Genomic DNA, 25563 nt, shown 5'->3' with positions numbered 1-25563 from the left:
TACTCATCATCTCTGAAAACATTGTATTATTCATGTATCCGTCATCAGATATTTCAAAATCAGCAAATGTTTTGATGGGTTGACTTCTGTAAAAAGGACTTATCCCTGTTTGTAAGCTAGAAAGGTTTTATTTCCACAACTTCCGAAGGAAAAATAAAGAAAGTCGCACACCTTATGCTACCAATGATTATAGATCACTGGGAGTTTATACAGTTGAAGTCGGAAGTTAACATACACGTAGGAGTCATTAAAACTAGTTTTTCAACCACTCCAACCACTCCACAAATGAATTTTTGTGATTAGGACATCTACTTTGTGCATGACACAAGTAATTTTTCCAACAATTGTTTACAGACAGATTATTTCACTGTATCACAATTCCAGTGGGTCAGAAGTTTACATACACTAAGTTGACTGTGCCTTTAAACAGCTTGGAAAAATTTCAGAAAATTATGCCATGGCTTTAGAAGCTTCTGATAGGCTAATTGACATCATTTGAGTTAATTGGAGGTGTACCTGTGAATGTATTTCAAGGCCTACCTTCAAACTCAGTGCCTCTTTGCTTGACATCATGGGAAAAGAAATCAGCCAAGACCTCAGAAAAAAAATTGTAGACCTCCATAAATCTGGTTCATCCTTGGGAGCAATTTCCAAAACACCTAAAAGGTACCACGTTTATCTGTACAAACAATAGTACGCAAGTATAAACACCATGGGACAGCACAGCCGTCATACCGCTCAGGAAGGAGACGCATTCTTTCTCCTAGAGATGAATGTACTTTGGTGCGACAAATGCAAATCAATCCCAGAACAACAGCAAAGGACCTTGTGAAGATGCTGGAGGAAACAGGTACAAAAGTATCTATATCCACAGTAAAACGAGTCCTATATCGACATAACCTGAAAGGCCGCTCAGCAAGGAAGAAGCCACTGCTCCAAAACTGCCATAAAAAAGCCAGACTACAGTTTGCAACTGCACATGGGGACAAAGATCATACTTTTTGGAGAAATGTCCTCTAATCTGATGAAACAAAAATAGAACTGTTTGGCCATAATGACCATCGTTATGTTTGGAGGAAAAAGGGGGATGCTTGCAAGCTGAAGAACACCATCCCAACCGTGAACCGGGAAGCTTGTGGAAGGCTACCCAAAACATTTGACCTAAGTTAAACAATTTAAAGGCAATGCTACCAAATACTAATTGAGTGTATGTAAACTCTGACCCACTGGGAATATGAAGAAATAAATAAAAGCTGAAATAAATTACTCTCTTTAAGATTATTCTGAAATTTCACATTCTTAAAATAAAATGGTGATCCTAACTGACCTAAAACAGGGAATTTTTACTTGGATTAAATGTCAGGAATTGTGAAAAACTGAGTTTAAATGTATTTGGCTAAGGTGTATGTAATCTTTGACTTTAACTGTACATCATGGGGAGTTTATATAGTGCTGTGATTAGAAATGTTGTAATTGTAGGTTCCAGCAACTATGGTGGATGAGTAACCAGGACAACGTAGTACAGCTCTGATTGGCTCCATAGTGTGACAAGGTAATAGTGCACTACCATCAAGGGCCCCTACCTTGAGGTAGTGCACAGCTTTCTGCACGTTCCAGTTGTGGTTCTGGAGGGCTGTCTGACACTCCTCTACAGTCACGCCATGTACCGCCTCCTGCACCTGTGGATGCCACACAAACAACCAATTATATCAACGCTTCTGCTACACTAACCAATCAGCTCTGCAGTCCTCTACAAAATCAACCAATCAGGCCAATACCGCTGCTACACTGACCAATCAGCACGGCAGTCCTCTACTGTCAATCAAAACCACATACACAACACTTAAAAAAAAAAAAATATTCAACTATACTCAGACACTAACACTTTAGTGGCATGCTCCTTATGTTTGTCCTACAAGTCTAATACATTGTGGAAAATAATAGGTGTTGAGTGACTATCAGTCTTTTTGAGTGAGTGAGTGGCTTCAAATTGTATTCTCTGCACTCGTACACTCTACCTCATGGATTTGAAAGGAATGGACTGGTCTGAGCAATATGGTGGACACTCCCTGCAGCCGTCCTTGCACCAATCCAATGCTTTTAAATGCATAGAGGAGTGAATGAGTGAACACTTTTCAAAAAGGGTACAGAATTTAAATGCAGCGAGCGTGTGAGTGATTTAATGAGTGAGTGAGTGCTTTAATGAGCGAGCTTGTGAGTGCTTTAATGAATGAGTGCTTTAATGAGTGAGTGAGTGCTTAATGAGCGAGCTTGTGAGTGCTTTAATGAGTGAGTGCTTTAATGAGTGAGTGAGTGCTTAATGAGCGAGCGTGTGAGTGCTTTAATGAGTGAGTGCTTTAATGAGTGAGTGAGTGCTTTAATGAGCGAGCGTGTGAGTGCTTTAATGAGTGAGTGAGTGCTTTAATGAGTGAGTGAGTGCTTTAATGAGCGAGCGTGTGAGTGCTTTAATGAGTGATTGAGTGACTGACTTCTGAGTGACTGACTGTCTGTCTGACTGCCTGCTTTAATGCAGACTCCTTATTGAACCTTTTCCAAGACCCTTTTCTCAGTCCATCCATCTTCCCAAGTGCTCTCGGTGCACAAATTACATTAGGTTGTTATACATCAAATAGAATTGGTTACAGTTTGAAACAGTGAATTTGGATTTAGTTAGGAAGTTATCAATCCACCAGTAAGGAGAAGAGCAGACAAACAGTTCCTCGGCAGGAGTTGATGTTATGGAAAGACTGGTCAGGAATTGCCCTCTGTTGCCCCCTCCTGTTCAATGATGGCGCGTGAAACACCAAAACACTGTCTCCAAAGCAAAACAAAACCTTATTCCAAGGATCATCAACGACATTCAGCTGCGGAGCAAATATGTCTTGAGCGTCTGGTCGGCGGACCGGAACATAATTACAAATCATTTGTAGAGCACAAATTTACCACAAGAAGCACAAACAGATATAATATTTGACTAAAACATAATAATTTCAAACCTTGCTTACATTTTGTATACAATCACATCTACTATGCGTGGGAATACTTGGGAACAGATTTCCTGGTGTTTTTAGTCTGTTATGTCCAACAATGAAAATTATGAAAATAAATTCAAATTATAATCATCATTTTGCTCAGAAAACTTGGCGATACAAATAAAACCACTGGCCACCAGTTGGGGAATCCTACCATATTCCCTATATAGGGCACTACTTTTAACTACAGCCTATGGGGCTCTGGTTAAAAGTAGCGCACTATATAGGGAATATTGGACTGGTCCCCCAACAAGTCAGCTTCCAGTTCAATCTAGGTGTTGATTGCATCTGATCCCACAGACCAATATTTAGAAGTGTTATGCCCATAGCTTATGTTAAGACAACTCCAATGACATGGGTTGGGGCAACACTTTACTATATTATACAACTCCAATGACATGGGTTGGGACAACACTTTACTATATTATACAACTCCAATGACATGGGTTGGGACAACACTTTACTATATTATACAACTCCAATGACATGGGTTGGGACAACAATTTACTATATTATACAACTCCAATGACATGGGTTGGGACAACACTTTACTATATTATACAACTCCAATGACATGGGTTGGGACAACAATTTACTATATTATACAACTCTAATTTCATTCCACAGTGCAATGTAATAAAATATTACTTATAAAATAGATCTTTGATGGATACTTGATTGGTTGAGAGAGTGTTGATTTAGATCGATTGGTTAGATAGTTTTGCGCAGGGTTGTCTGTGGACCGAATCCCAGTACTTCACTTGGGAAGTTTGATTTGGCAGCAAAATGATAAACGAACAAGGTAAAGAAAAACTGGTGGGTGTATCCTCTAACTCCGCCAAAGTTGATTTATTGTAACTCGATTTCTAGTTTCTTTTAATACTTTTTGTATCATTTTTCTTGTTTTCTGAATCAGTAGTTGTGCTCTTTGTCTCCATATCCAACATACTGTAATGCCATACTGTAGCATCATTACTCATACTTCATTACTCATAACTCATCACTCATACTTCATTACTCATACTTCATAACTCATCACTCATACCTCATACTTCATTACTCATACCTCATTACTCATACCTCATCACTCATACCTCATTACTCATACCTCATTACTCATAACTCATTACCCATACCTCATTACTCATAACTCATTACCCATACCTCATTACTCATACCTCATTTCTGTTTTGGTAGGCCTGTGTGTTTCTGTTTTGGTAGGCCTGTGTGTTTCTGTTTGGTAGACCTATGTGTTTCTGTTTTGGTAGGTCTATGTGTTTCTGTTTTGGTAGGCCTGTGTGTTTCTGTTTTGGTAGGCCTGTGTGTTTCTGTTTTGGTAGGCCTGTGTGTTTCTGTTTTGGTAGGCCTGTGTGTTTCTGTTTTGGTAGGTCTAGGTGTTTCTGTTTTGGTAGGTCTAGGTGTTTCTGTTTTGGTAGGTCTATGTGTTTCTGTTCTGGTAGGCCTGTGTGTTTCTGTTTTGGTAGGCCTGTGTGTTTCTGTTTTGGTAGGCCTGTGTGTTTCTGTTTTGGTAGGCCTGTGTGTTTCTGTTTTGGTAGGTCTATGTGTTTCTGTTTTGGTAGACCTGTGTGTTTCTGTTTTGGTAGACCTGTGTGTTTCTGTTTTGGTAGACCTGTGTGTTTCTGTTTTGGTAGACCTGTGTGTTTCTGTTTTGGTAGGCCTGTGTGTTTCTGTTTTGGTAGGCCTGTGTGTTTCTGTTTTGGTAGGTCTAGGTGTTTCTGTTTTGGTAGGTCTATGTGTTTCTGTTTTGGTAGGCCTATGTGCTTCTGTTTTGGTAGACCTGTGTGTTTCTGTTTTGGTAGACCTGTGTGTTTCTGTTTTGGTAGACCTGTGTGTTTCTGTTTTGGTAGGCCTGTGTGTTTCTGTTTTGGTAGACCTGTGTGTTTCTGTTTTGGTAAACCTGTGTGTTTCTGTTTTGGTAGGCCTGTGTGTTTCTGTTTTGGTAGGTCTAGGTGTTTCTGTTTTGGTAGGTCTATGTGTTTCTGTTTTGGTAGGTCTATGTGTTTCTGTTTTGGTAGGCCTATGTGCTTCTGTTTTGGTAGACCTGTGTGTTTCTGTTTTGGTAGACCTGTGTGTTTCTGTTTTGGTAGACCTGTGTGTTTCTGTTTTGGTAGGCCTGTGTGTTTCTGTTTTGGTAGACCTGTGTGTTTCTGTTTTGGTAAACCTGTGTGTTTCTGTTTTGGTAGACCTGTGTGTTTCTGTTTTGGTAGGCCTGTGTGTTTTTGTCTAGTAGACTAAGTCCTTTCCAGTTATCAACTGATTACGGATTATAAAAAGCAAATCTGACTGGCGCTTTCGGTACTACACACCATCTTGACCTGGTCTGTTGTGATTCCACCCGCTGCCCTGCTGGCTGACCCCTCAGAGCTGACCCTAGGCAGGCTGATGGAGGCCTTAATGCCCGGCCGGCAGCCCAGACTGCTGTTGTTGTTGGAGAAGTTGGCCTTGATATCTCCTCCTTTGCTCTGCTGCTGCTGGTTCACCACCATGGGCCTGACCGTGGCCGTGTTGGCCTGCTGCCTCTCCTCACAGATCCCACCGCCGCCACCGGTCGGCACGTTTCCTGCTTCCCTGAAGAAGCGGTCGTAGCGGTCCAGGTAAGGCGGCCTCTCAGGCAGGAGGTAGTAATGCGTGTTGCTGACTTTGCGGCCATCGTGGACAATGGGCAGGATGCATGGCCCCTTGGCCAGGTCCTTACCCTGGGCTTGTGCTTGGATGACCTTGAGCGCGGCGTATTTTGGGTCCGAGGCAAAGCTGTGCGTAGTGGGCATGATCATCCCCGGGGACGTGGAGAGGTAGGATCCGTATGTGGCCGGAGGAGGGGCGCTGGGGCAAACCATTGTCCTCTGCTGGGGGGAGCCCACCTGGAGCCCCATGGGACTGGGGGTGCGTGAGCCTGGCTGGGACAGGGGGTTCCGTGGGGGGATCTGAGGGGGCCGGTCCTGGACTTCCTCTGAAGGTGGAGTCGGGGACAGGGAGAGGTCACCGGACCAGCGGGTGTAGTCCCCTCGTTTGACGGGGCGAGGTGGGATGGGAATGCGGGGAGGGATCTGGGGCTTGTCCTCGGAGAAGGACAGGACGATATGGCGGTGCACGTCTATGGACTGGAGGCCTGAGCTCGGTGACGGAGAGGGGGGCTGGGGAACTCCTCTTGTGGGCACATTGAGCCTCCTCATGCACTCCTGCTGGAGCTCCTGAAAGATCTCTGCTGACTGGGAGAAGGATGTGTAGGCCTGGTCCTGCTGGGAGGGTAAGAAGAGGTTGTCCCCCAGGGGTTTCCCCTCCTCCCCAGCCGGGATGGCCTCCGTGGGGCTGTGGCTCTCACCCATCCCCCTCTGCTGTCGCTGCTCCAAGCTGTTGATGGAGCTCACCTCCATGTCCTCCTCGTCCTGCGCCACCTCATCGTACGCAGGAGGTGGAGGTAAGGGGCGGGCGTCCCAGTCCACCACTGGCGTGGGGTGTAAAGGGCAAGGCAGCGAGCACCATGGGCTCTGAGGAGGAGTCCTGTCCAGAATAGACTCCGCCTCCAGGGCCAGCTTGACCAATGAGGGCAACTGTAGCTCTGCCACTGGGGAGGGAGAGGGTGTGGCCGGGGGAAACTCCTGCTCAAAGTCGATGAGCGACACCTTGCTGGGGGTGTGGCCTGAACCCGTAGTCCGATCCCCCTGTTTGGAGGCGGAGACCCAGGCGGCGGGTTTGAGCTTGAGGATGGAACTTGCTTTCCGTAGCGACAGCCTCTTGAGGCCTGAGGCGGTCAGCTCCTCGTCCTCAGTCACTGAGTCGTAGCATGGCTCTGGACAAATAAACAGACAAACAAACACAACTTAATGACTTTGGCAACAATACCCTAACCCAACTCTGTAACCTCTCATTACTCATGTAGCAGTGTAGTCCATCCCCAAGGTCCCAGCTGTCTACATTGAGTGCTCAACCTTGAGTGCTGCCTTTGATGTAAGGTTTATTTATGCGCATAATGTCCCTGAAATGAGTAGGTAATATTCCTCAGTGTGTCCATCTGTAATGTGTGGATATTCATACACTGTGTATGAATGGAAACAAATACAATCCTACAGAGAACATTAGCTCTTTAAAGATGTTTAGGAGGAAATCATAAACATTAAAAAGCACCGTAATGATAAACATTAAACTCATGAAAACATTAAAAAGTACCGTAATCATAAACATTAAAAACAACCGTAATCATAAACATTAAAAACAACTGTAATCATAACCATTAAAAACTACAGTAACAACTTGTCTTTTAACCCACTCAATGCACAGCAACCCAGACTGCCCCGTTTGTGGGAGAGAGGGAGAGTAACAACAAGGAGGAAGAAGAGAAATGGAGACACTGAGAAGAGAAAGAGAGATAAGAGGAGAGGACTGGAGCTAGGAAAGAGCAGAGAAGAAGGCGGGAGCTGGGGGGAGAGACTACACTGGCTGGCTAGAGGGAGAGACAACACTGGCTGGCTAGAGGGAGAGACAACACTGGCTGGGGGGAGAGACCAAACTGTCTGGCTGGAGGGAGAGACCAATATTACTGGGGGAGAGACCAGACTGGCTGGCTGTGGGCAGAGACACCACTGGCTGGGGGAAGAGACCAAACTGGCTGGCTGGAGGGAGAGACCAATATTACTGGGAGAGACACCAGATTGGCTGGCTGGGGAGAGAGACCAGACTGGCTGGCTGGGGAGAGACACCAGACTGGCTGGCTGGGGAGAGAGACACCAGACTGGCTGGCTGGGGAGAGAGACCAGACTGGCTGGCTGGGGAGAGAGACCAGACTGGCTGGCTGGGGAGAGACACCAGACTGACTGACTGGCTGTGGGGAGAGACACCAGACTGGCTGGCTGGGGAGAGACACCAGACTGGCTGGCTGTGGGGAGAGACCAGACTGGCTGGCTGGGGAGAGACACCAGACTGGCTGGCTGGGGAGAGACACCAGACTGGCTGGCTGGGGAGAGAGACACCAGACTGGCTGGCTGGGGAGAGAGACCAGACTGGCTGGCTGGGGAGAGAGACCAGACTGGCTGGCTGGGGAGAGGCACCAGACTGACTGACTGGCTGTGGGGAGAGACACCAGACTGGCTGGCTGGGGAGAGACACCAGACTGGCTGGCTGTGGGGAGAGAAATCAGACTGACTGGCTGGCTGGGGAGAGACACCAGACTGGCTGGCTGAGGAGAGACACCAGACTGGCTGGCTGAGGAGAGACACCAGACTGGCTGGCTGGGGAGAGAGACCAGACTGGCTGGCTAGGGAGAGAGACCAGACTGGCTGGCTGGGGAGAGACACCAGACTGGCTGGCTGTGGGGAGAGACACCAGACTGACTGGCTGGCTCTGGGGAGAGACAGCAGAATGGCTGGCTGGGGAGAGAGACCAGACTGGCTGGTTGTGGAGAGAGACCAGACTGGCTGGCTGTGGAGAGAGACCAGACTGGCTGGCTGGGGAGAGAGACCAGACTGGCTGGCTGGGGAGAGACACCAGACTGGCTGGCTGTGGGGAGAGACACCAGACTGACTGGCTGGCTCTGGGGAGAGAGACCAGACTGGCTGGCTGTGGAGAGAGACCAGACTGGCTGGCTGTGGAGAGAGACCAGACTGGCTGGCTGGGGAGAGAGACCAGACTGGCTGGCTGGGGAGAGAGACCAGACTGGCTGGCTGGGGAGAGAGACCAGACTGGCTGGCTGGGGAGAGAGACCAGACTGGCTGGCTGGGGAGAGAGACCAGACTGGCTGGCTGGGGAGAGACACCAGACTGGCTGGCTGTGGGGAGAGACACCAGACTGACTGGCTGGCTCTGGGGAGAGAGACCAGACTGGCTGGCTGTGGAGAGAGACCAGACTGGCTGGCTGTGGAGAGAGACCAGACTGGCTGGCTGGGGAGAGAGACCAGACTGGCTGGCTGGGGAGAGAGACCAGACTGGCTGGCTGGGGAGAGAGACCAGACTGGCTGGCTGGGGAGAGAGACCAGACTGGCTGGCTGTGGGGAGAGAGACCAGACTAGCTGGCTGTGGAGAGAGACCAGACTGGCTGGCTGTGGGGAGAGACCAGACTGGCTGGCTGGGGAGAGAGACCAGACTGGCTGGCTGGGGAGAGAGACCAGACTGGCTGGCTGTGGAGAGAGACTAGACTGGTTGGCTGTGGAGAGAGACCAGACTGGCTGGCTGGGGAGAGAGACCAGACTGGCTGGCTGTGGGGAGAGACCAGACTGGCTGGCTGCGGAGAGAGACCAGACTGGCTGGCTGGGGAGAGAGACCAGACTGGCTGGCTGGGGAGAGAGACCAGACTGGCTGTCTGACATTGTGGCAACAGTCAAGTCAGATTGGACACATTGTGGCAACAGTCAAGTCAGAATGGACACATTGTGGCAACAGTCAAGTCAGATTGGACACATTCACACACCAACCACCGAGAAGAAACACCAACCACCGAGAAGAAACACCAACCAGCGAGAAGAAACACCAACCACCGAGAAGAAACACCAACCAGCGAGAGAAACATACTTCCTAGAGTCACTGACAATAGTTGTCCAAATAAATAGTGTTATGGGACAGGGGCAGTAGGTTGTTTAGGAACCCGGCCACTCACTTTTTGCTCGTCCCAGTAGCTGAGTGGGCCGGGCAGCATTGAGGGCCAACCCCAAGACATCTGGTGGGTCCATGGGGTTTCCTAAGTACAGACTAGAGAAAGAGATACAGAGATACAGAGAGAGAGAGAGAGAGAGATACAGAGAGAGAGGGGGGGAAGAGAGAGAGAGATACAGAGAGAAAGAGACAGAGATACAGAGAGAGAGAGGGGGGGGGGAGAGAGGGGGGGGAGATACAGAGATACAGAGACAGAGATACAGAGAGAGAGGGGAGAGAGAGAGACAGAGAGAAAGAGACAGAGATACAGAGAGAGGGGGGAGAGAGAGGGGGGGAGAGATACAGAGATACAGAGATACAGAGAGAGAGGGGGAGAGAGAGAGAGAGATGCAGATTGAAAGAGACAGAGATACAAAGAGAGAGAGGGGAAGAGAGAGAGATACCGAGAGAGAGAGGGGGGGGGGAGAGAGAGAGAGAGATACAGAGAGAAAGAGACAGAGATACAGAGAGAGAGGGGGAGAGAGAGAGAGAGAGAGTGATACAGAGAGAAAGAGGGAGAGAGAGATACAGAGATAAAGAGAGAGATACAGAGAGAGAGAAAGAGGGAGAGAGAGAGATACAGATAGAAAGAGACAGAGATACAGAGAGAGAGAGAGAGAGAGAGAAAGAGGGAGAGAGAGAGAGATACAGAGAGAAAGAGACAGATACAGAGAGAGAGAGAGAAAGAGGGAGAGAGAGAGAGAGAGATACAGAGAGAAAGAGAGATACAGAGAGCAAGAGAGAGAGAGATACAGAGAGCAAGAGAGAGAGAGATACAGAGAGAAAGAGAGAGAGAGATACAGAGAGAAAGAGAGAGATACAGAGAGAGAGAGAGAGATGGAGAGAGAGAGATACAGAGAGAAAGAGACAGAGAGAGAGCGAGAGAGACACAGAGAGAGCGAGTGAGAGAGAGAGACACAGAGAGAGCGAGTGAGAGAGAGAAACACAGAGAGAGCGAGTGAGAGAGAGAGACACAGAGAGAGCGAGTGAGAGAGAGAGACACAGAGAGAGAGAGTGAGATAATTTATTGACTTTCCATACCAAGAGGTTCTTTAGTCTGGGCTAGCCATAAATCAGGTGTACAGTGGCTCCCCCAGGATTCACATCTGCTTAACCAACCCTGGGCCACGTTCAGCTAGTTGCTAAACATTGTCGAATGTTGTCAGACTGCAATGTGTGTTCTACAGAGTAGAATATTTATATTTGAAAAACCTTGCGTCCTGCTGAAGGTGCCCCTGGCCTGATGGTGTCATTTCAACTGCGCTTCACCTGACTAAAGTCAAATTAACTATACTCTACTGCGCTCTACTGGTCAGAAAACCAATTTACTTTTTTGGCAACAAAGACTCAAGTGAAGATACTGTTTGATTCTCTAACATTTTGTTGTTCCTGTATGACTCAGTTATTAAGATGATGGAACTGGCAAAGCCAAGGTTGAGGGTTCAATTCCATTTACAAATTAAATCCTCACTGAACTGTCAGAATGTTATACATTTTATCAAATGTGATCAGATTTTACACGGATGGTACAGTTAGATGGAGAAAGATGAGGACATGTCTTTAATCATTAATATGGTTCAGGTTAGTTATGAAGACATGTCTTTAATATGGTTCAGGTTAGTTATGAGGACATGTCTTTAATATGGTCCAGGTTAGTTATGAAGACATGTCTTTAATATGGTTCAGGTTAGTTATGAGGAAATGTCTTTAATATGGTCCAGGTTAGTTATGAGGACATGTCTTTAATATGGTTCAGGTTAGTTATGAGGACATGTCTTTAATATGGTTCAGGTTAGTTATGAGGACATGTCTTTAATATGGTCCAGGTTAGTTATGAGGACATGTCTTTAATATGGTTCAGGTTAGTTATGAGGACATGTCTTTAATATGGTCCAGGTTAGTTATGAGGACATGTCTTTAATATGGTTCAGGTTAGTTATGAGGACATGTCTTTAATATGGTCCAGGTTAGTTATGAGGACATGTCTTTAATATGGTCCAGGTTAGTTATGAGGACATGTCTTTAATATGGTTCAGGTTAGTTATGAGGACATGTCTTTAATATGGTCCAGGTTAGTTATGAGGACATGTCTTTAATATGGTTCAGGTTAGTTATGAGGACATGTCTTTAATATGGTTCAGGTTAGTTATGAGGACATGTCTTTAATATGGTCCAGGTTAGTTATGAAGACATGTCTTTAATATGGTTCAGGTTAGTTATGAGGACATGTCTTTAATATGGTCCAGGTTAGTTATGAGGACATGTCTTTAATATGGTTCAGGTTAGTTATGAGGACATGTCTTTAATATGGTCCAGGTTAGTTATGAGGACATGTCTTTAATATGGTCCAGGTTAGTTATGAGGACATGTCTTTAATATGGTTCAGGTTAGTTATGAGGACATGTCTTTAATATGGTTCAGGTTAGTTATGAGGACATGTCTTTAATATGGTCCAGGTTAGTTATGAGGACATGTCTTTAATATGGTTCAGGTTAGTTATGAGGACATGTCTTTAATATGGTTCAGGTTAGTTATGAGGACATGTCTTTAATATGGTCCAGGTTAGTTATGAGGACATGTCTTTAATATGGTCCAGGTTAGTTATGAGGACATGTCTTTAATCATTAATATGGTTCAGGTTAGTTATGAGGACATGTCTTTAATATGGTCCAGGTTAGTTATGAGGACATGTCTTTAATATGGTTCAGGTTAGTTATGAGGACATGTCTTTAATCGTTAATATGGTTCAGGTTAGTTATGAGGACATGTCTTTAATATGGTTCAGGTTAGTTATGAGGACATGTCTTTAATATGGTTCAGGTTAGTTATGAGGACATGTCTTTAATATGGTTCAGGTTAGTTATGAGGACATGTCTTTAATCGTTAATATGGTTCAGGTTAGTTATGAGGACATGTCTTTAATATGGTTCAGGTTAGTTATGAGGACATGTCTTTAATATGGTTCAGGTTAGTTATGAGGACATGTCTTTAATATGGTCCAGGTTAGTCATGAGGACATGTCTTTAATATGGTCCAGGTTAGTTATGAGGACATGTCTTTAATATGGTTCAGGTTAGTTATGAGGACATGTCTTTAATATGGTTCAGGTTAGTTATGAGGACATGTCTTTAATATGGTCCAGGTTAGTTATGAGGTCATGTCTTTAATCATTAATATGGTTCAGGTTAGTTATGAGGACATGTCTTTAATATGGTCCAGGTTAGTTATGAGGACATGTCTTTAATATGGTCCAGGTTAGTTATGAGGACATGTCTTTAATATGGTTCAGGTTAGTTATGAGGACATGTCTTTAATCGTTAATATGGTTCAGGTTAGTTATGAGGACATGTCTTTAATATGGTCCAGGTTAGTTATGAGGACATGTCTTTAATATGGTCCAGGTTAAGTATGAGGACATGTCTTTAATATGGTCCAGGTTAGTTATGAGGACATGTCTTTAATATGGTCCAGGTTAGTTATGAGGACATGTCTTTAATATGGTTCAGGTTAGTTATGAGGACATGTCTTTAATATGGTCCAGGTTAGTTATGAGGACATGTCTTTAATCATTAATATGGTTCAGGTTAGTTATGAGGACATGTCTTTAATATGGTCCAGGTTAGTTATGAGGACATGTCTTTAATATGGTCCAGGTTAGTTATGAGGACATGTCTTTAATATGGTCCAGGTTAGTTATGAGGACATGTCTTTAATCTTTAATATGGTCCAGGTTAGTTATGAGGACATGTCTTTAATATGGTTCATGTTAGTTATGAGGACATGTCTTTAATATGGTTCATGTTAGTTATGAGGACATGTCTTTAATATGGTTCAGGTTAGTTATGAGGACATGTCTTTAATATGGTCCAGGTTAGTTATGAGGACATGTCTTTAATATGGTCCAGGTTATTTATGAGGACATGTCTTTAATATGGTTCAGGTTAGTTATGAGGACATGTCTTTAATATGGTTCAGGTTAGTTATGAGGACATGTCTTTAATATGGTTCAGGTTAGTTATGAGGACATGTCTTTAATATGGTCCAGGTTAGTTATGAGGACATGTCTTTAATATGGTTCAGGTTAGTTATGAGGACATGTCTTTAATATGGTCCAGGTTAGTTATGAGGACATGTCTTTAATATGGTTCAGGTTAGTTATGAGGACATGTCTTTAATATGGTCCAGGTTAGTTATGAGGACATGTCTTTAATATGGTCCAGGTTAGTTATGAGGACATGTCTTTAATATGGTTCAGGTTAGTTATGAGGACATGTCTTTAATATGGTCCAGGTTAGTTATGAGGACATGTCTTTAATATGGTTCAGGTTAGTTATGAGGACATGTCTTTAATATGGTTCAGGTTAGTTATGAGGACATGTCTTTAATATGGTCCAGGTTAGTTATGAAGACATGTCTTTAATATGGTCCAGGTTAGTTATGAGGACATGTCTTTAATATGGTCCAGGTTAGTTATGAGGACATGTCTTTAATATGGTTCAGGTTAGTTATGAGGACATGTCTTTAATATGGTCCAGGTTAGTTATGAGGACATGTCTTTAATATGGTCCAGGTTAGTTATGAGGACATGTCTTTAATATGGTTCAGGTTAGTTATGAGGACATGTCTTTAATATGGTTCAGGTTAGTTATGAGGACATGTCTTTAATATGGTCCAGGTTAGTTATGAGGACATGTCTTTAATATGGTTCAGGTTAGTTATGAGGACATGTCTTTAATATGGTTCAGGTTAGTTATGAGGACATGTCTTTAATATGGTCCAGGTTAGTTATGAGGACATGTCTTTAATATGGTCCAGGTTAGTTATGAGGACATGTCTTTAATCATTAATATGGTTCAGGTTAGTTATGAGGACATGTCTTTAATATGGTCCAGGTTAGTTATGAGGACATGTCTTTAATATGGTTCAGGTTAGTTATGAGGACATGTCTTTAATCGTTAATATGGTTCAGGTTAGTTATGAGGACATGTCTTTAATATGGTTCAGGTTAGTTATGAGGACATGTCTTTAATATGGTTCAGGTTAGTTATGAGGACATGTCTTTAATATGGTTCAGGTTAGTTATGAGGACATGTCTTTAATCGTTAATATGGTTCAGGTTAGTTATGAGGACATGTCTTTAATATGGTTCAGGTTAGTTATGAGGACATGTCTTTAATATGGTTCAGGTTAGTTATGAGGACATGTCTTTAATATGGTCCAGGTTAGTCATGAGGACATGTCTTTAATATGGTCCAGGTTAGTTATGAGGACATGTCTTTAATATGGTTCAGGTTAGTTATGAGGACATGTCTTTAATATGGTTCAGGTTAGTTATGAGGACATGTCTTTAATATGGTCCAGGTTAGTTATGAGGTCATGTCTTTAATCATTAATATGGTTCAGGTTAGTTATGAGGACATGTCTTTAATATGGTCCAGGTTAGTTATGAGGACATGTCTTTAATATGGTCCAGGTTAGTTATGAGGACATGTCTTTAATATGGTTCAGGTTAGTTATGAGGACATGTCTTTAATCGTTAATATGGTTCAGGTTAGTTATGAGGACATGTCTTTAATATGGTCCAGGTTAGTTATGAGGACATGTCTTTAATATGGTCCAGGTTAAGTATGAGGACATGTCTTTAATATGGTCCAGGTTAGTTATGAGGACATGTCTTTAATATGGTCCAGGTTAGTTATGAGGACATGTCTTTAATATGGTTCAGGTTAGTTATGAGGACATGTCTTTAATATGGTCCAGGTTAGTTATGAGGACATGTCTTTAATCATTAATATGGTTCAGGTTAGTTATGAGGACATGTCTTTAATATGGTCCAGGTTAGTTATGAGGACATGTCTTTAATATGGTCCAGGTTAGTTATGAGGACATGTCTTTAATATGGTCCAGGTTAGTTATGAGGACATGTCTTTAATCTTTAATATGGTCCAGGTTAGTTATGAGGACATGTCTTTAATATGGTTCATGTTAGTTATGAGGACATGTCTTTAATATGGTTCATGTTAGTTATGAGGACATGTCTTTAATATGGTTCAGGTTAGTTATGAGGACATGTCTTTAATATGGTCCAGGTTAGTTATGAGGACATGTCTTTAATATGGTCCAGGTTATTTATGAGGACATGTCTTTAATATGGTTCAGGTTAGTTATGAGGACATGTCTTTAATATGGTTCAGGTTAGTTATGAGGACATGTCTTTAATCGTTAATATGGTTCAGGTTAGTTATGAGGACATGTCTTTAATATGGTCCAGGTTAGTTATGAGGACATGTCTTTAATATGGTCCAGGTTAGTTATGAGGACATGTCTTTAATATGGTTCAGGTTAGTTATGAGGACATGTCTTTAATATGGTCCAGGTTAGTTATGAGGACATGTCTTTAATATGGTCCAGGTTAGTTATGAGGACATGTCTTTAATATGGTCCAGGTTAGTTATGAGGACATGTCTTTAATATGGTTCAGGTTAGTTATGAGGACATGTCTTTAATATGGTTCAGGTTAGTTATGAGGACATGTCTTTAATATGGTCCAGGTTAGTTATGAGGACATGTCTTTAATATGGTTCAGGTTAGTTATGAGGACATGTCTTTAATATGGTTCAGGTTAGTTATGAGGACATGTCTTTAATATGGTCCAGGTTAGTTATGAGGACATGTCTTTAATATGGTCCAGGTTAGTTATGAGGACATGTCTTTAATCATTAATATGGTTCAGGTTAGTTATGAGGACATGTCTTTAATATGGTCCAGGTTAGTTATGAGGACATGTCTTTAATATGGTTCAGGTTAGTTATGAGGACATGTCTTTAATATGGTTCAGGTTAGTTATGAGGACATGTCTTTAATATGGTTCAGGTTAGTTATGAGGACATGTCTTTAATATGGTTCAGGTTAGTTATGAGGACATGTCTTTAATCGTTAATATGGTTCAGGTTAGTTATGAGGACATGTCTTTAATATGGTTCAGGTTAGTTATGAGGACATGTCTTTAATATGGTTCAGGTTAGTTATGAGGACATGTCTTTAATATGGTCCAGGTTAGTTATGAGGACATGTCTTTAATATGGTCCAGGTTAGTTATGAGGACATGTCTTTAATATGGTTCAGGTTAGTTATGAGGACATGTCTTTAATATGGTTCAGGTTAGTTATGAGGACATGTCTTTAATATGGTCCAGGTTAGTTATGAGGACATGTCTTTAATCATTAATATGGTTCAGGTTAGTTATGAGGACATGTCTTTAATATGGTCCAGGTTAGTTATGAGGACATGTCTTTAATATGGTCCAGGTTAGTTATGAGGACATGTCTTTAATATGGTTCAGGTTAGTTATGAGGACATGTCTTTAATCGTTAATATGGTTCAGGTTAGTTATGAGGACATGTCTTTAATATGGTCCAGGTTAGTTATGAGGACATGTCTTTAATATGGTTCAGGTTAGTTATGAGGACATGTCTTTAATATGGTTCAGGTTAGTTATGAGGACATGTCTTTAATATGGTTCAGGTTAGTTATGAGGACATGTCTTTAATCGTTAATATGGTTCAGGTTAGTTATGAGGACATGTCTTTAATATGGTCCAGGTTAGTTATGAGGACATGTCTTTAATATGGTTCAGGTTAGTTATGAGGACATGTCTTTAATATGGTCCAGGTTAGTTATGAGGACATGTCTTTAATATGGTCCAGGTTAGTTATGAGGACATGTCTTTAATCATTAATATGGTTCAGGTTAGTTATGAGGACATGTCTTTAATATGGTCCAGGTTAGTTATGAGGACATGTCTTTAATATGGTTCAGGTTAGTTATGAGGACATGTCTTTAATATGGTTCAGGTTAGTTATGAGGACATGTCTTTAATATGGTTCAGGTTAGTTAGGAGGACATGTCTTTAATATGGTTCAGGTTAGTTATGAGGACATGTCTTTAATATGGTTCAGGTTAGTTATGAGGACATGTCTTTAATATGGTTCAGGTTAGTTATGAGGACATGTCTTTAATCGTTAATATGGTTCAGGTTAGTTATGAGGACATGTCTTTAATATGGTTCAGGTTAGTTATGAGGACATGTCTTTAATATGGTTCAGGTTAGTTATGAGGACATGTCTTTAATATGGTCCAGGTTAGTTATGAGGACATGTCTTTAATATGGTTCAGGTTAGTTATGAGGACATGTCTTTAATATGGTTCAGGTTAGTTATGAGGACATGTCTTTAATATGGTCCAGGTTAGTTATGAGGACATGTCTTTAATCATTAATATGGTTCAGGTTAGTTATGAGGACATGTCTTTAATATGGTCCAGGTTAGTTATGAGGACATGTCTTTAATATGGTCCAGGTTAGTTATGAGGACATGTCTTTAATATGGTTCAGGTTAGTTATGAGGACATGTCTTTAATCGTTAATATGGTTCAGGTTAGTTATGAGGACATGTCTTTAATATGGTCCAGGTTAGTTATGAGGACATGTCTTTAATATGGTCCAGGTTAGTTATGAGGACATGTCTTTAATATGGTCCAGGTTAGTTATGAGGACATGTCTTTAATATGGTCCAGGTTAGTTATGAGGACATGTCTTTAATATGGTCCAGGTTAGTTATGAGGACATGTCTTTAATATGGTTCAGGTTAGTTATGAGGACATGTCTTTAATATGGTCCAGGTTAGTTATGAGGACATGTCTTTAATCATTAATATGGTTCAGGTTAGTTATGAGGACATGTCTTTAATATGGTCCAGGTTAGTTATGAGGACATGTCTTTAATATGGTCCAGTTTAGTTATGAGGACATGTCTTTAATATGGTCCAGGTTAGTTATGAGGACATGTCTTTAATATGGTTCAGGTTAGTTATGAGGACATGTCTTTAATCTTTAATATGGTCCAGGTTAGTTATGAGGACATGTCTTTAATATGGTTCATGTTAGTTATGAGGACATGTCTTTAATATGGTTCAGGTTAGTTATGAGGACATGTCTTTAATATGGTCCAGGTTAGTTATGAGGACATGTCTTTAATATGGTTCAGGTTAGTTATGAGGACATGTCTTTAATATGGTTCAGGTTAGTTATGAGGACATGTCTTTAATCGTTAATATGGTTCAGGTTAGTTATGAGGACATGTCTTTAATATGGTCCAGGTTAGTTATGAGGACATGTCTTTAATATGGTCCAGGTTAGTTATGAGGACATGTCTTTAATATGGTTCAGGTTAGTTACGAGGACATGTCTTTAATATGGTCCAGGTTAGTTATGAGGATATGTCTTTAATCTTTAATATGGTTCAGGTTAGTTATGAGGATATGTCTTTAATATGGTCCAGGTTAGTTATGAGGACATGTCTTTAATATGGTTCAGGTTAGTTATGAGGACATGTCTTTAATCTTTAATATGGTCCAGGTTAGTTATGAGGACATGTCTTTAATATGGTACATGTTAGTTATGAGGACATGTCTTTAATATGGTCCAGGTTAGTTATGAGGACATGTCTTTAATATGGTTCAGGTTAGTTATGAGGATATGTCTTTAATATGGTCCAGGTTAGTTATGAGGACATGTCTTTCATCTTTAATATGGTCCAGGTTAGTTATGAGGACATGTCTTTAATATGGTTCAGGTTAGTTATGAGGACATGTCTTTAATCTTTAATATGGTCCAGGTTAGTTATGAGGACATGTCTTTAATATGGTCCAGGTTAGTTATGAGGACATGTCTTTAATATGGTCCAGGTTAGTTATGAGGACATGTCTTTAATCATTAATATGGTTCAGGTTAGTTATGAGGACATGTCTTTAATATGGTCCATGTTAGTTATGAGGACATGTCTTTAATCATTAATATGGTTCAGGTTAGTTATGAGGACATGTCTTTAATATGGTCCAGGTTAGTTATGAGGATATGTCTTTAATATGGTTCAGGTTAGTTATGAGGACATGTCTTTAATATGGTTCAGGTTAGTTATGAGGACATGTCTTTAATCTTTAATATGGTCCAGGTTAGTTATGAGGACATGTCTTTAATATGGTCCAGGTTAGTTATGAGGATATGTCTTTAATATGGTTCAGGTTAGTTATGAGGACATGTCTTTAATATGGTTCAGGTTAGTTATGAGGACATGTCTTTAATATGGTCCAGGTTAGTTATGAGGACATGTCTTTAATATGGTCCAGGTTAGTTATGAGGACATGTCTTTAATATGGTTCAGGTTAGTTATGAGGACATGTCTTTAATATGGTTCAGGTTAGTTATGAGGACATGTCTTTAATCGTTAATATGGTTCAGGTTAGTTATGAGGACATGTCTTTAATATGGTCCAGGTTAGTTATGAGGACATGTCTTTAATATGGTTCAGGTTAGTTATGAGGACATGTCTTTAATATGGTCCAGGTTAGTTATGAGGACATGTCTTTAATATGGTCCAGGTTAGTTATGAGGACATGTCTTTAATCATTAATATGGTTCAGGTTAGTTATGAGGACATGTCTTTAATATGGTTCAGGTTAGTTATGAGGACATGTCTTTAATATGGTTCAGGTTAGTTATGAGGACATGTCTTTAATATGGTTCAGGTTAGTTAGGAGGACATGTCTTTAATATGGTTCAGGTTAGTTATGAGGACATGTCTTTAATATGGTTCAGGTTAGTTATGAGGACATGTCTTTAATATGGTTCAGGTTAGTTATGAGGACATGTCTTTAATCGTTAATATGGTTCAGGTTAGTTATGAGGACATGTCTTTAATATGGTTCAGGTTAGTTATGAGGACATGTCTTTAATATGGTTCAGGTTAGTTATGAGGACATGTCTTTAATATGGTCCAGGTTAGTTATGAGGACATGTCTTTAATATGGTTCAGGTTAGTTATGAGGACATGTCTTTAATATGGTTCAGGTTAGTTATGAGGACATGTCTTTAATATGGTCCAGGTTAGTTATGAGGACATGTCTTTAATCATTAATATGGTTCAGGTTAGTTATGAGGACATGTCTTTAATATGGTCCAGGTTAGTTATGAGGACATGTCTTTAATATGGTCCAGGTTAGTTATGAGGACATGTCTTTAATATGGTTCAGGTTAGTTATGAGGACATGTCTTTAATCGTTAATATGGTTCACGTTAGTTATGAGGACATGTCTTTAATATGGTCCAGGTTAGTTATGAGGACATGTCTTTAATATGGTCCAGGTTAGTTATGAGGACATGTCTTTAATATGGTCCAGGTTAGTTATGAGGACATGTCTTTAATATGGTCCAGGTTAGTTATGAGGACATGTCTTTAATATGGTCCAGGTTAGTTATGAGGACATGTCTTTAATATGGTTCAGGTTAGTTATGAGGACATGTCTTTAATATGGTCCAGGTTAGTTATGAGGACATGTCTTTAATCATTAATATGGTTCAGGTTAGTTATGAGGACATGTCTTTAATATGGTCCAGGTTAGTTATGAGGACATGTCTTTAATATGGTCCAGTTTAGTTATGAGGACATGTCTTTAATATGGTCCAGGTTAGTTATGAGGACATGTCTTTAATATGGTTCAGGTTAGTTATGAGGGCATGTCTTTAATCTTTAATATGGTCCAGGTTAGTTATGAGGACATGTCTTTAATATGGTTCATGTTAGTTATGAGGACATGTCTTTAATATGGTTCAGGTTAGTTATGAGGACATGTCTTTAATATGGTCCAGGTTAGTTATGAGGACATGTCTTTAATATGGTTCAGGTTAGTTATGAGGACATGTCTTTAATATGGTTCAGGTTAGTTATGAGGACATGTCTTTAATCGTTAATATGGTTCAGGTTAGTTATGAGGACATGTCTTTAATATGGTCCAGGTTAGTTATGAGGACATGTCTTTAATATCGTCCAGGTTAGTTATGAGGACATGTCTTTAATATGGTTCAGGTTAGTTATGAGGACATGTCTTTAATATGGTCCAGGTTAGTTATGAGGATATGTCTTTAATCTTTAATATGGTTCAGGTTAGTTATGAGGATATGTCTTTAATATGGTCCAGGTTAGTTATGAGGACATGTCTTTAATATGGTTCAGGTTAGTTATGAGGACATGTCTTTAATCTTTAATATGGTCCAGGTTAGTTATGAGGACATGTCTTTAATATGGTTCATGTTAGTTATGAGGACATGTCTTTAATATGGTCCAGGTTAGTTATGAGGACATGTCTTTAATATGGTTCAGGTTAGTTATGAGGATATGTCTTTAATATGGTCCAGGTTAGTTATGAGGACATGTCTTTCATCTTTAATATGGTCCAGGTTAGTTATGAGGACATGTCTTTAATATGGTTCAGGTTAGTTATGAGGACATGTCTTTAATCTTTAATATGGTCCAGGTTAGTTATGAGGACATGTCTTTAATATGGTCCAGGTTAGTTATGAGGACATGTCTTTAATATGGTCCAGGTTAGTTATGAGGACATGTCTTTAATCATTAATATGGTTCAGGTTAGTTATGAGGACATGTCTTTAATATGGTCCATGTTAGTTATGAGGACATGTCTTTAATCATTAATATGGTTCAGGTTAGTTATGAGGACATGTCTTTAATATGGTCCAGGTTAGTTATGAGGATATGTCTTTAATATGGTTCAGGTTAGTTATGAGGACATGTCTTTAATATGGTTCAGGTTAGTTATGAGGACATGTCTTTAATCTTTAATATGGTCCAGGTTAGTTATGAGGATATGTCTTTAATATGGTTCAGGTTAGTTATGAGGACATGTCTTTAATACGGTTCAGGTTAGTTATGAGGACATGTCTTTACTCATTGATGATTTCAGGTTAGGATTAGTTATGTCTTACTCGTCAATGCGGTCTGGGAAGCCCCAGCAGCGGTGTGGGTCGGAGTCTCCATGGCCAGTGTGGATGAAGCTGTGTTCAAGGGGCCTGCTGATGTCGTGGGCCGACAGGCCCGCAACGGAGGTCAACACGTTCCTGGGGAACTGGCCCACCTTCAGCGTGCGTTTGTTCTGGCCCCGCCACCAGTAGTTCTCCGCTCTGACAAAGAGGGTTGTAAATAGACGTACAGGTGAACGTGAGAAAAAGCAGACAGACAGACAGACAGACAGACAGACAGAGTGCAGACAGACAGACAGACACAGTGCAGACAGACAGACAGACACAGTGCAGACAGACAGACAGACAGACAGACAGACACAGACACAGTGCAGACAGACAGACAGACAGACAGACAGACAGACAGACAGACAGACAGACAGACAGACAGATGGATGGATGCACAGCATCCATGCATGCATGGGCTTGTTTGCCCATGCATGCAACACATCTACATAAAGACCTAACACATACAGGTATATAAAGACCTAACACATACAGGTATATAAACACATAACACATACAGGTATATAAAGACCTAACACATACAGGTATATAAACACATAACACATACAGGTATATAAACACATAACACATACAGGTATATAAACACATAACACATACAGATATATAAACACATAACACATACAGGTATATAAACACATAACACATACAGGTATATAAACACATAACACATACAGGTATATAAACACATACAGGTATATAAACACATAACACATACAGGTATATAAACACATAACACATACAGGTATATAAACACATAACACATACAGGTATATAAACACATAACACATACAGGTATATAAAGACGTAACACATACAGGTACATAAAGACATAACACATACAGGTATATAAACACATACAGGTATATAAACACATACAGGTATATAAACACATACAGGTATATAAACACATACAGGTATATAAAGACATAACACATACAGGTATATAAAGACATAACACATACAGGTATATAAACACATACAGGTATATAAACACATACAGGTATATAAAGACATAACACATACAGGTATATAAAGACATAACACATACAGGTACATAAAGACATAACACATACAGGTATATAAAGACATAACACATACAGGTATATAAACACATACAGGTATATAAAGACATGACACATACAGGTATATAAAGACATAACACATACAGGTATATAAACACATACAGGTATATAAACACATACAGGTATATAAAGACATAACACATACAGGTATATAAAGACATAACACATACAGGTATATAAAGACATAACACATACAGGTATATAAACACATACAGGTATATAAACACATACAGGTATATAAAGACATAACACATACAGGTATATAAAGACATAACACATACAGGTATATAAAGACATAACACATACAGGTATATAAAGATCTAACACATTCAGGTATATAAAGATCTAACACATACAGGTATATAAACACATAACACATACAGGTATATAAACACATAACACATACAGGTATATAAACACATAACACATACAGGTATATAAAGACATAACACATACAGGTATATAAAGATCTAACACATTCAGGTATATAAAGATCTAACACATACAGGTATATAAACACATAACACATACAGGTATATAAACACATAACACATACAGGTACAGTTGAAGTCAGACGTTTACATACACTTAGGTTGGAGTCATTAAAACTCGTTTTTCAACCACTCCACAAATGTCTTGTTAACCAACTATAGTTTTGTCAAGTTGGTTAGGACATCTATTTTGTGCATGACAAGTAATTTTTCCAACAATTGTTTACAGACAGATTATTTCACTTATAATTCACTGTATCACAATTCCAGTGGGTCAGAAGTTTACATACACTTAGTTGACTGTGCCTTTATACAAATTGGAAAATTCCAGAAAAGGATGTCATGGCTTTAGAAGCTTCTGTTAGGCTAATTTACATAATTTGAGTAAATTGGAGGTATACCTGTGGATGTACAGTGCCTTGCGAAAGTATTCGGCCCCCTTGAACTTTGCGACCTTTTGCCACATTTCAGGCCCCAAACATAAAGATATAAAACTGTATTTTTTTTGTGAAGAATCAACAACAAGTGGGACACAATCATGAAGTGGAACGACATTTATTGGATATTTCAAACTTTTTTAACAAATCAAAAACTGAAAAATTGGGCGTGCAAAATTATTCAGCCCCTTTACTTTCAGTGCAGCAAACTCTCTCCAGAAGTTCAATGAGGATCTCTAAATGATCCAATGTTGACCTAAATGACTAATGATGATAAATACAATCCACCTGTGTGTAATCAAGTCTCCGTATAAATGCACCTGTACTGTGATAGTCTCAGAGGTCCGTTAAAAGCGCAGAGAGCATCATGAAGAACAAGGAACACACCAGGCAGGTCCGAGATACTGTTGTGAAGAAGTTTAAAGCCGGATTTGGATACAAAAAGATTTCCCAAGCTTTAAACATCCCAAGGAGCACTGTGCAAGCGATAATATTGAAATGGAAGGAGTATCAGACCACTGCAAATCTACCAAGACCTGGCCGTCCCTCTAAACTTTCAGCTCATACAAGGAGAAGACTGATCAGAGATGCAGCCAAGAGGCCCATGATCACTCTGGATGAACTGCAGAGATCTACAGCTGAGGTGGGAGACTCTGTCCATAGGACAACAATCAGTCGTATATTGCACAAATCTGGCCTTTATGGAAGAGTGGCAAGAAGAAAGCCATTTCTTAAAGATATCCATAAAAAGTGTTGTTTAAAGTTTGCCACAAGCCACCTGGGAGACACACCAAACATGTGGAAGAAGGTGCTCTGGTCAGATGAAACCAAAATTGAACTTTTTGGCAACAATGCAAAACGTTATGTTTGGCGTAAAAGCAACACAGCTGAACACACCATCCCCACTGTCAAACATGGTGGTGGCAGCATCATGGTTTGGGCCTGCTTTTCTTCAGCAGGGACAGGGAAGATGGTTAAAATTG

At 40.9% G+C, this 25563-nt stretch overlaps 1 protein-coding gene across 1 annotated transcript in view; it reads right to left on the bottom strand.

Moving 5' to 3' along the window:
- LOC139375826 (activated CDC42 kinase 1-like) overlaps positions 1-25563 on the bottom strand; it is a 77362-nt gene that overhangs the window by 5445 nt on the left and 46354 nt on the right. Inside the window, exons 10-13 of the mRNA XM_071117723.1 lie at positions 22511-22705; positions 9639-9730; positions 5360-6843; positions 1584-1679 (exon numbers count right to left, since the gene is read on the bottom strand). Coding sequence (XP_070973824.1) covers positions 1584-1679; positions 5360-6843; positions 9639-9730; positions 22511-22705 — 1867 coding nt within the window. The remainder of the gene's footprint in view (positions 1-1583; positions 1680-5359; positions 6844-9638; positions 9731-22510; positions 22706-25563) is intronic.

Source organism: Oncorhynchus clarkii, chromosome 20 (assembly GCF_045791955.1).
Source record: "Oncorhynchus clarkii lewisi isolate Uvic-CL-2024 chromosome 20, UVic_Ocla_1.0, whole genome shotgun sequence".
NCBI classification, from domain to species: domain Eukaryota; kingdom Metazoa; phylum Chordata; class Actinopteri; order Salmoniformes; family Salmonidae; genus Oncorhynchus; species Oncorhynchus clarkii.
Note: the sequence above shows the minus strand (reverse complement) of the source record. Positions and strands in the feature narration are given on the sequence as shown.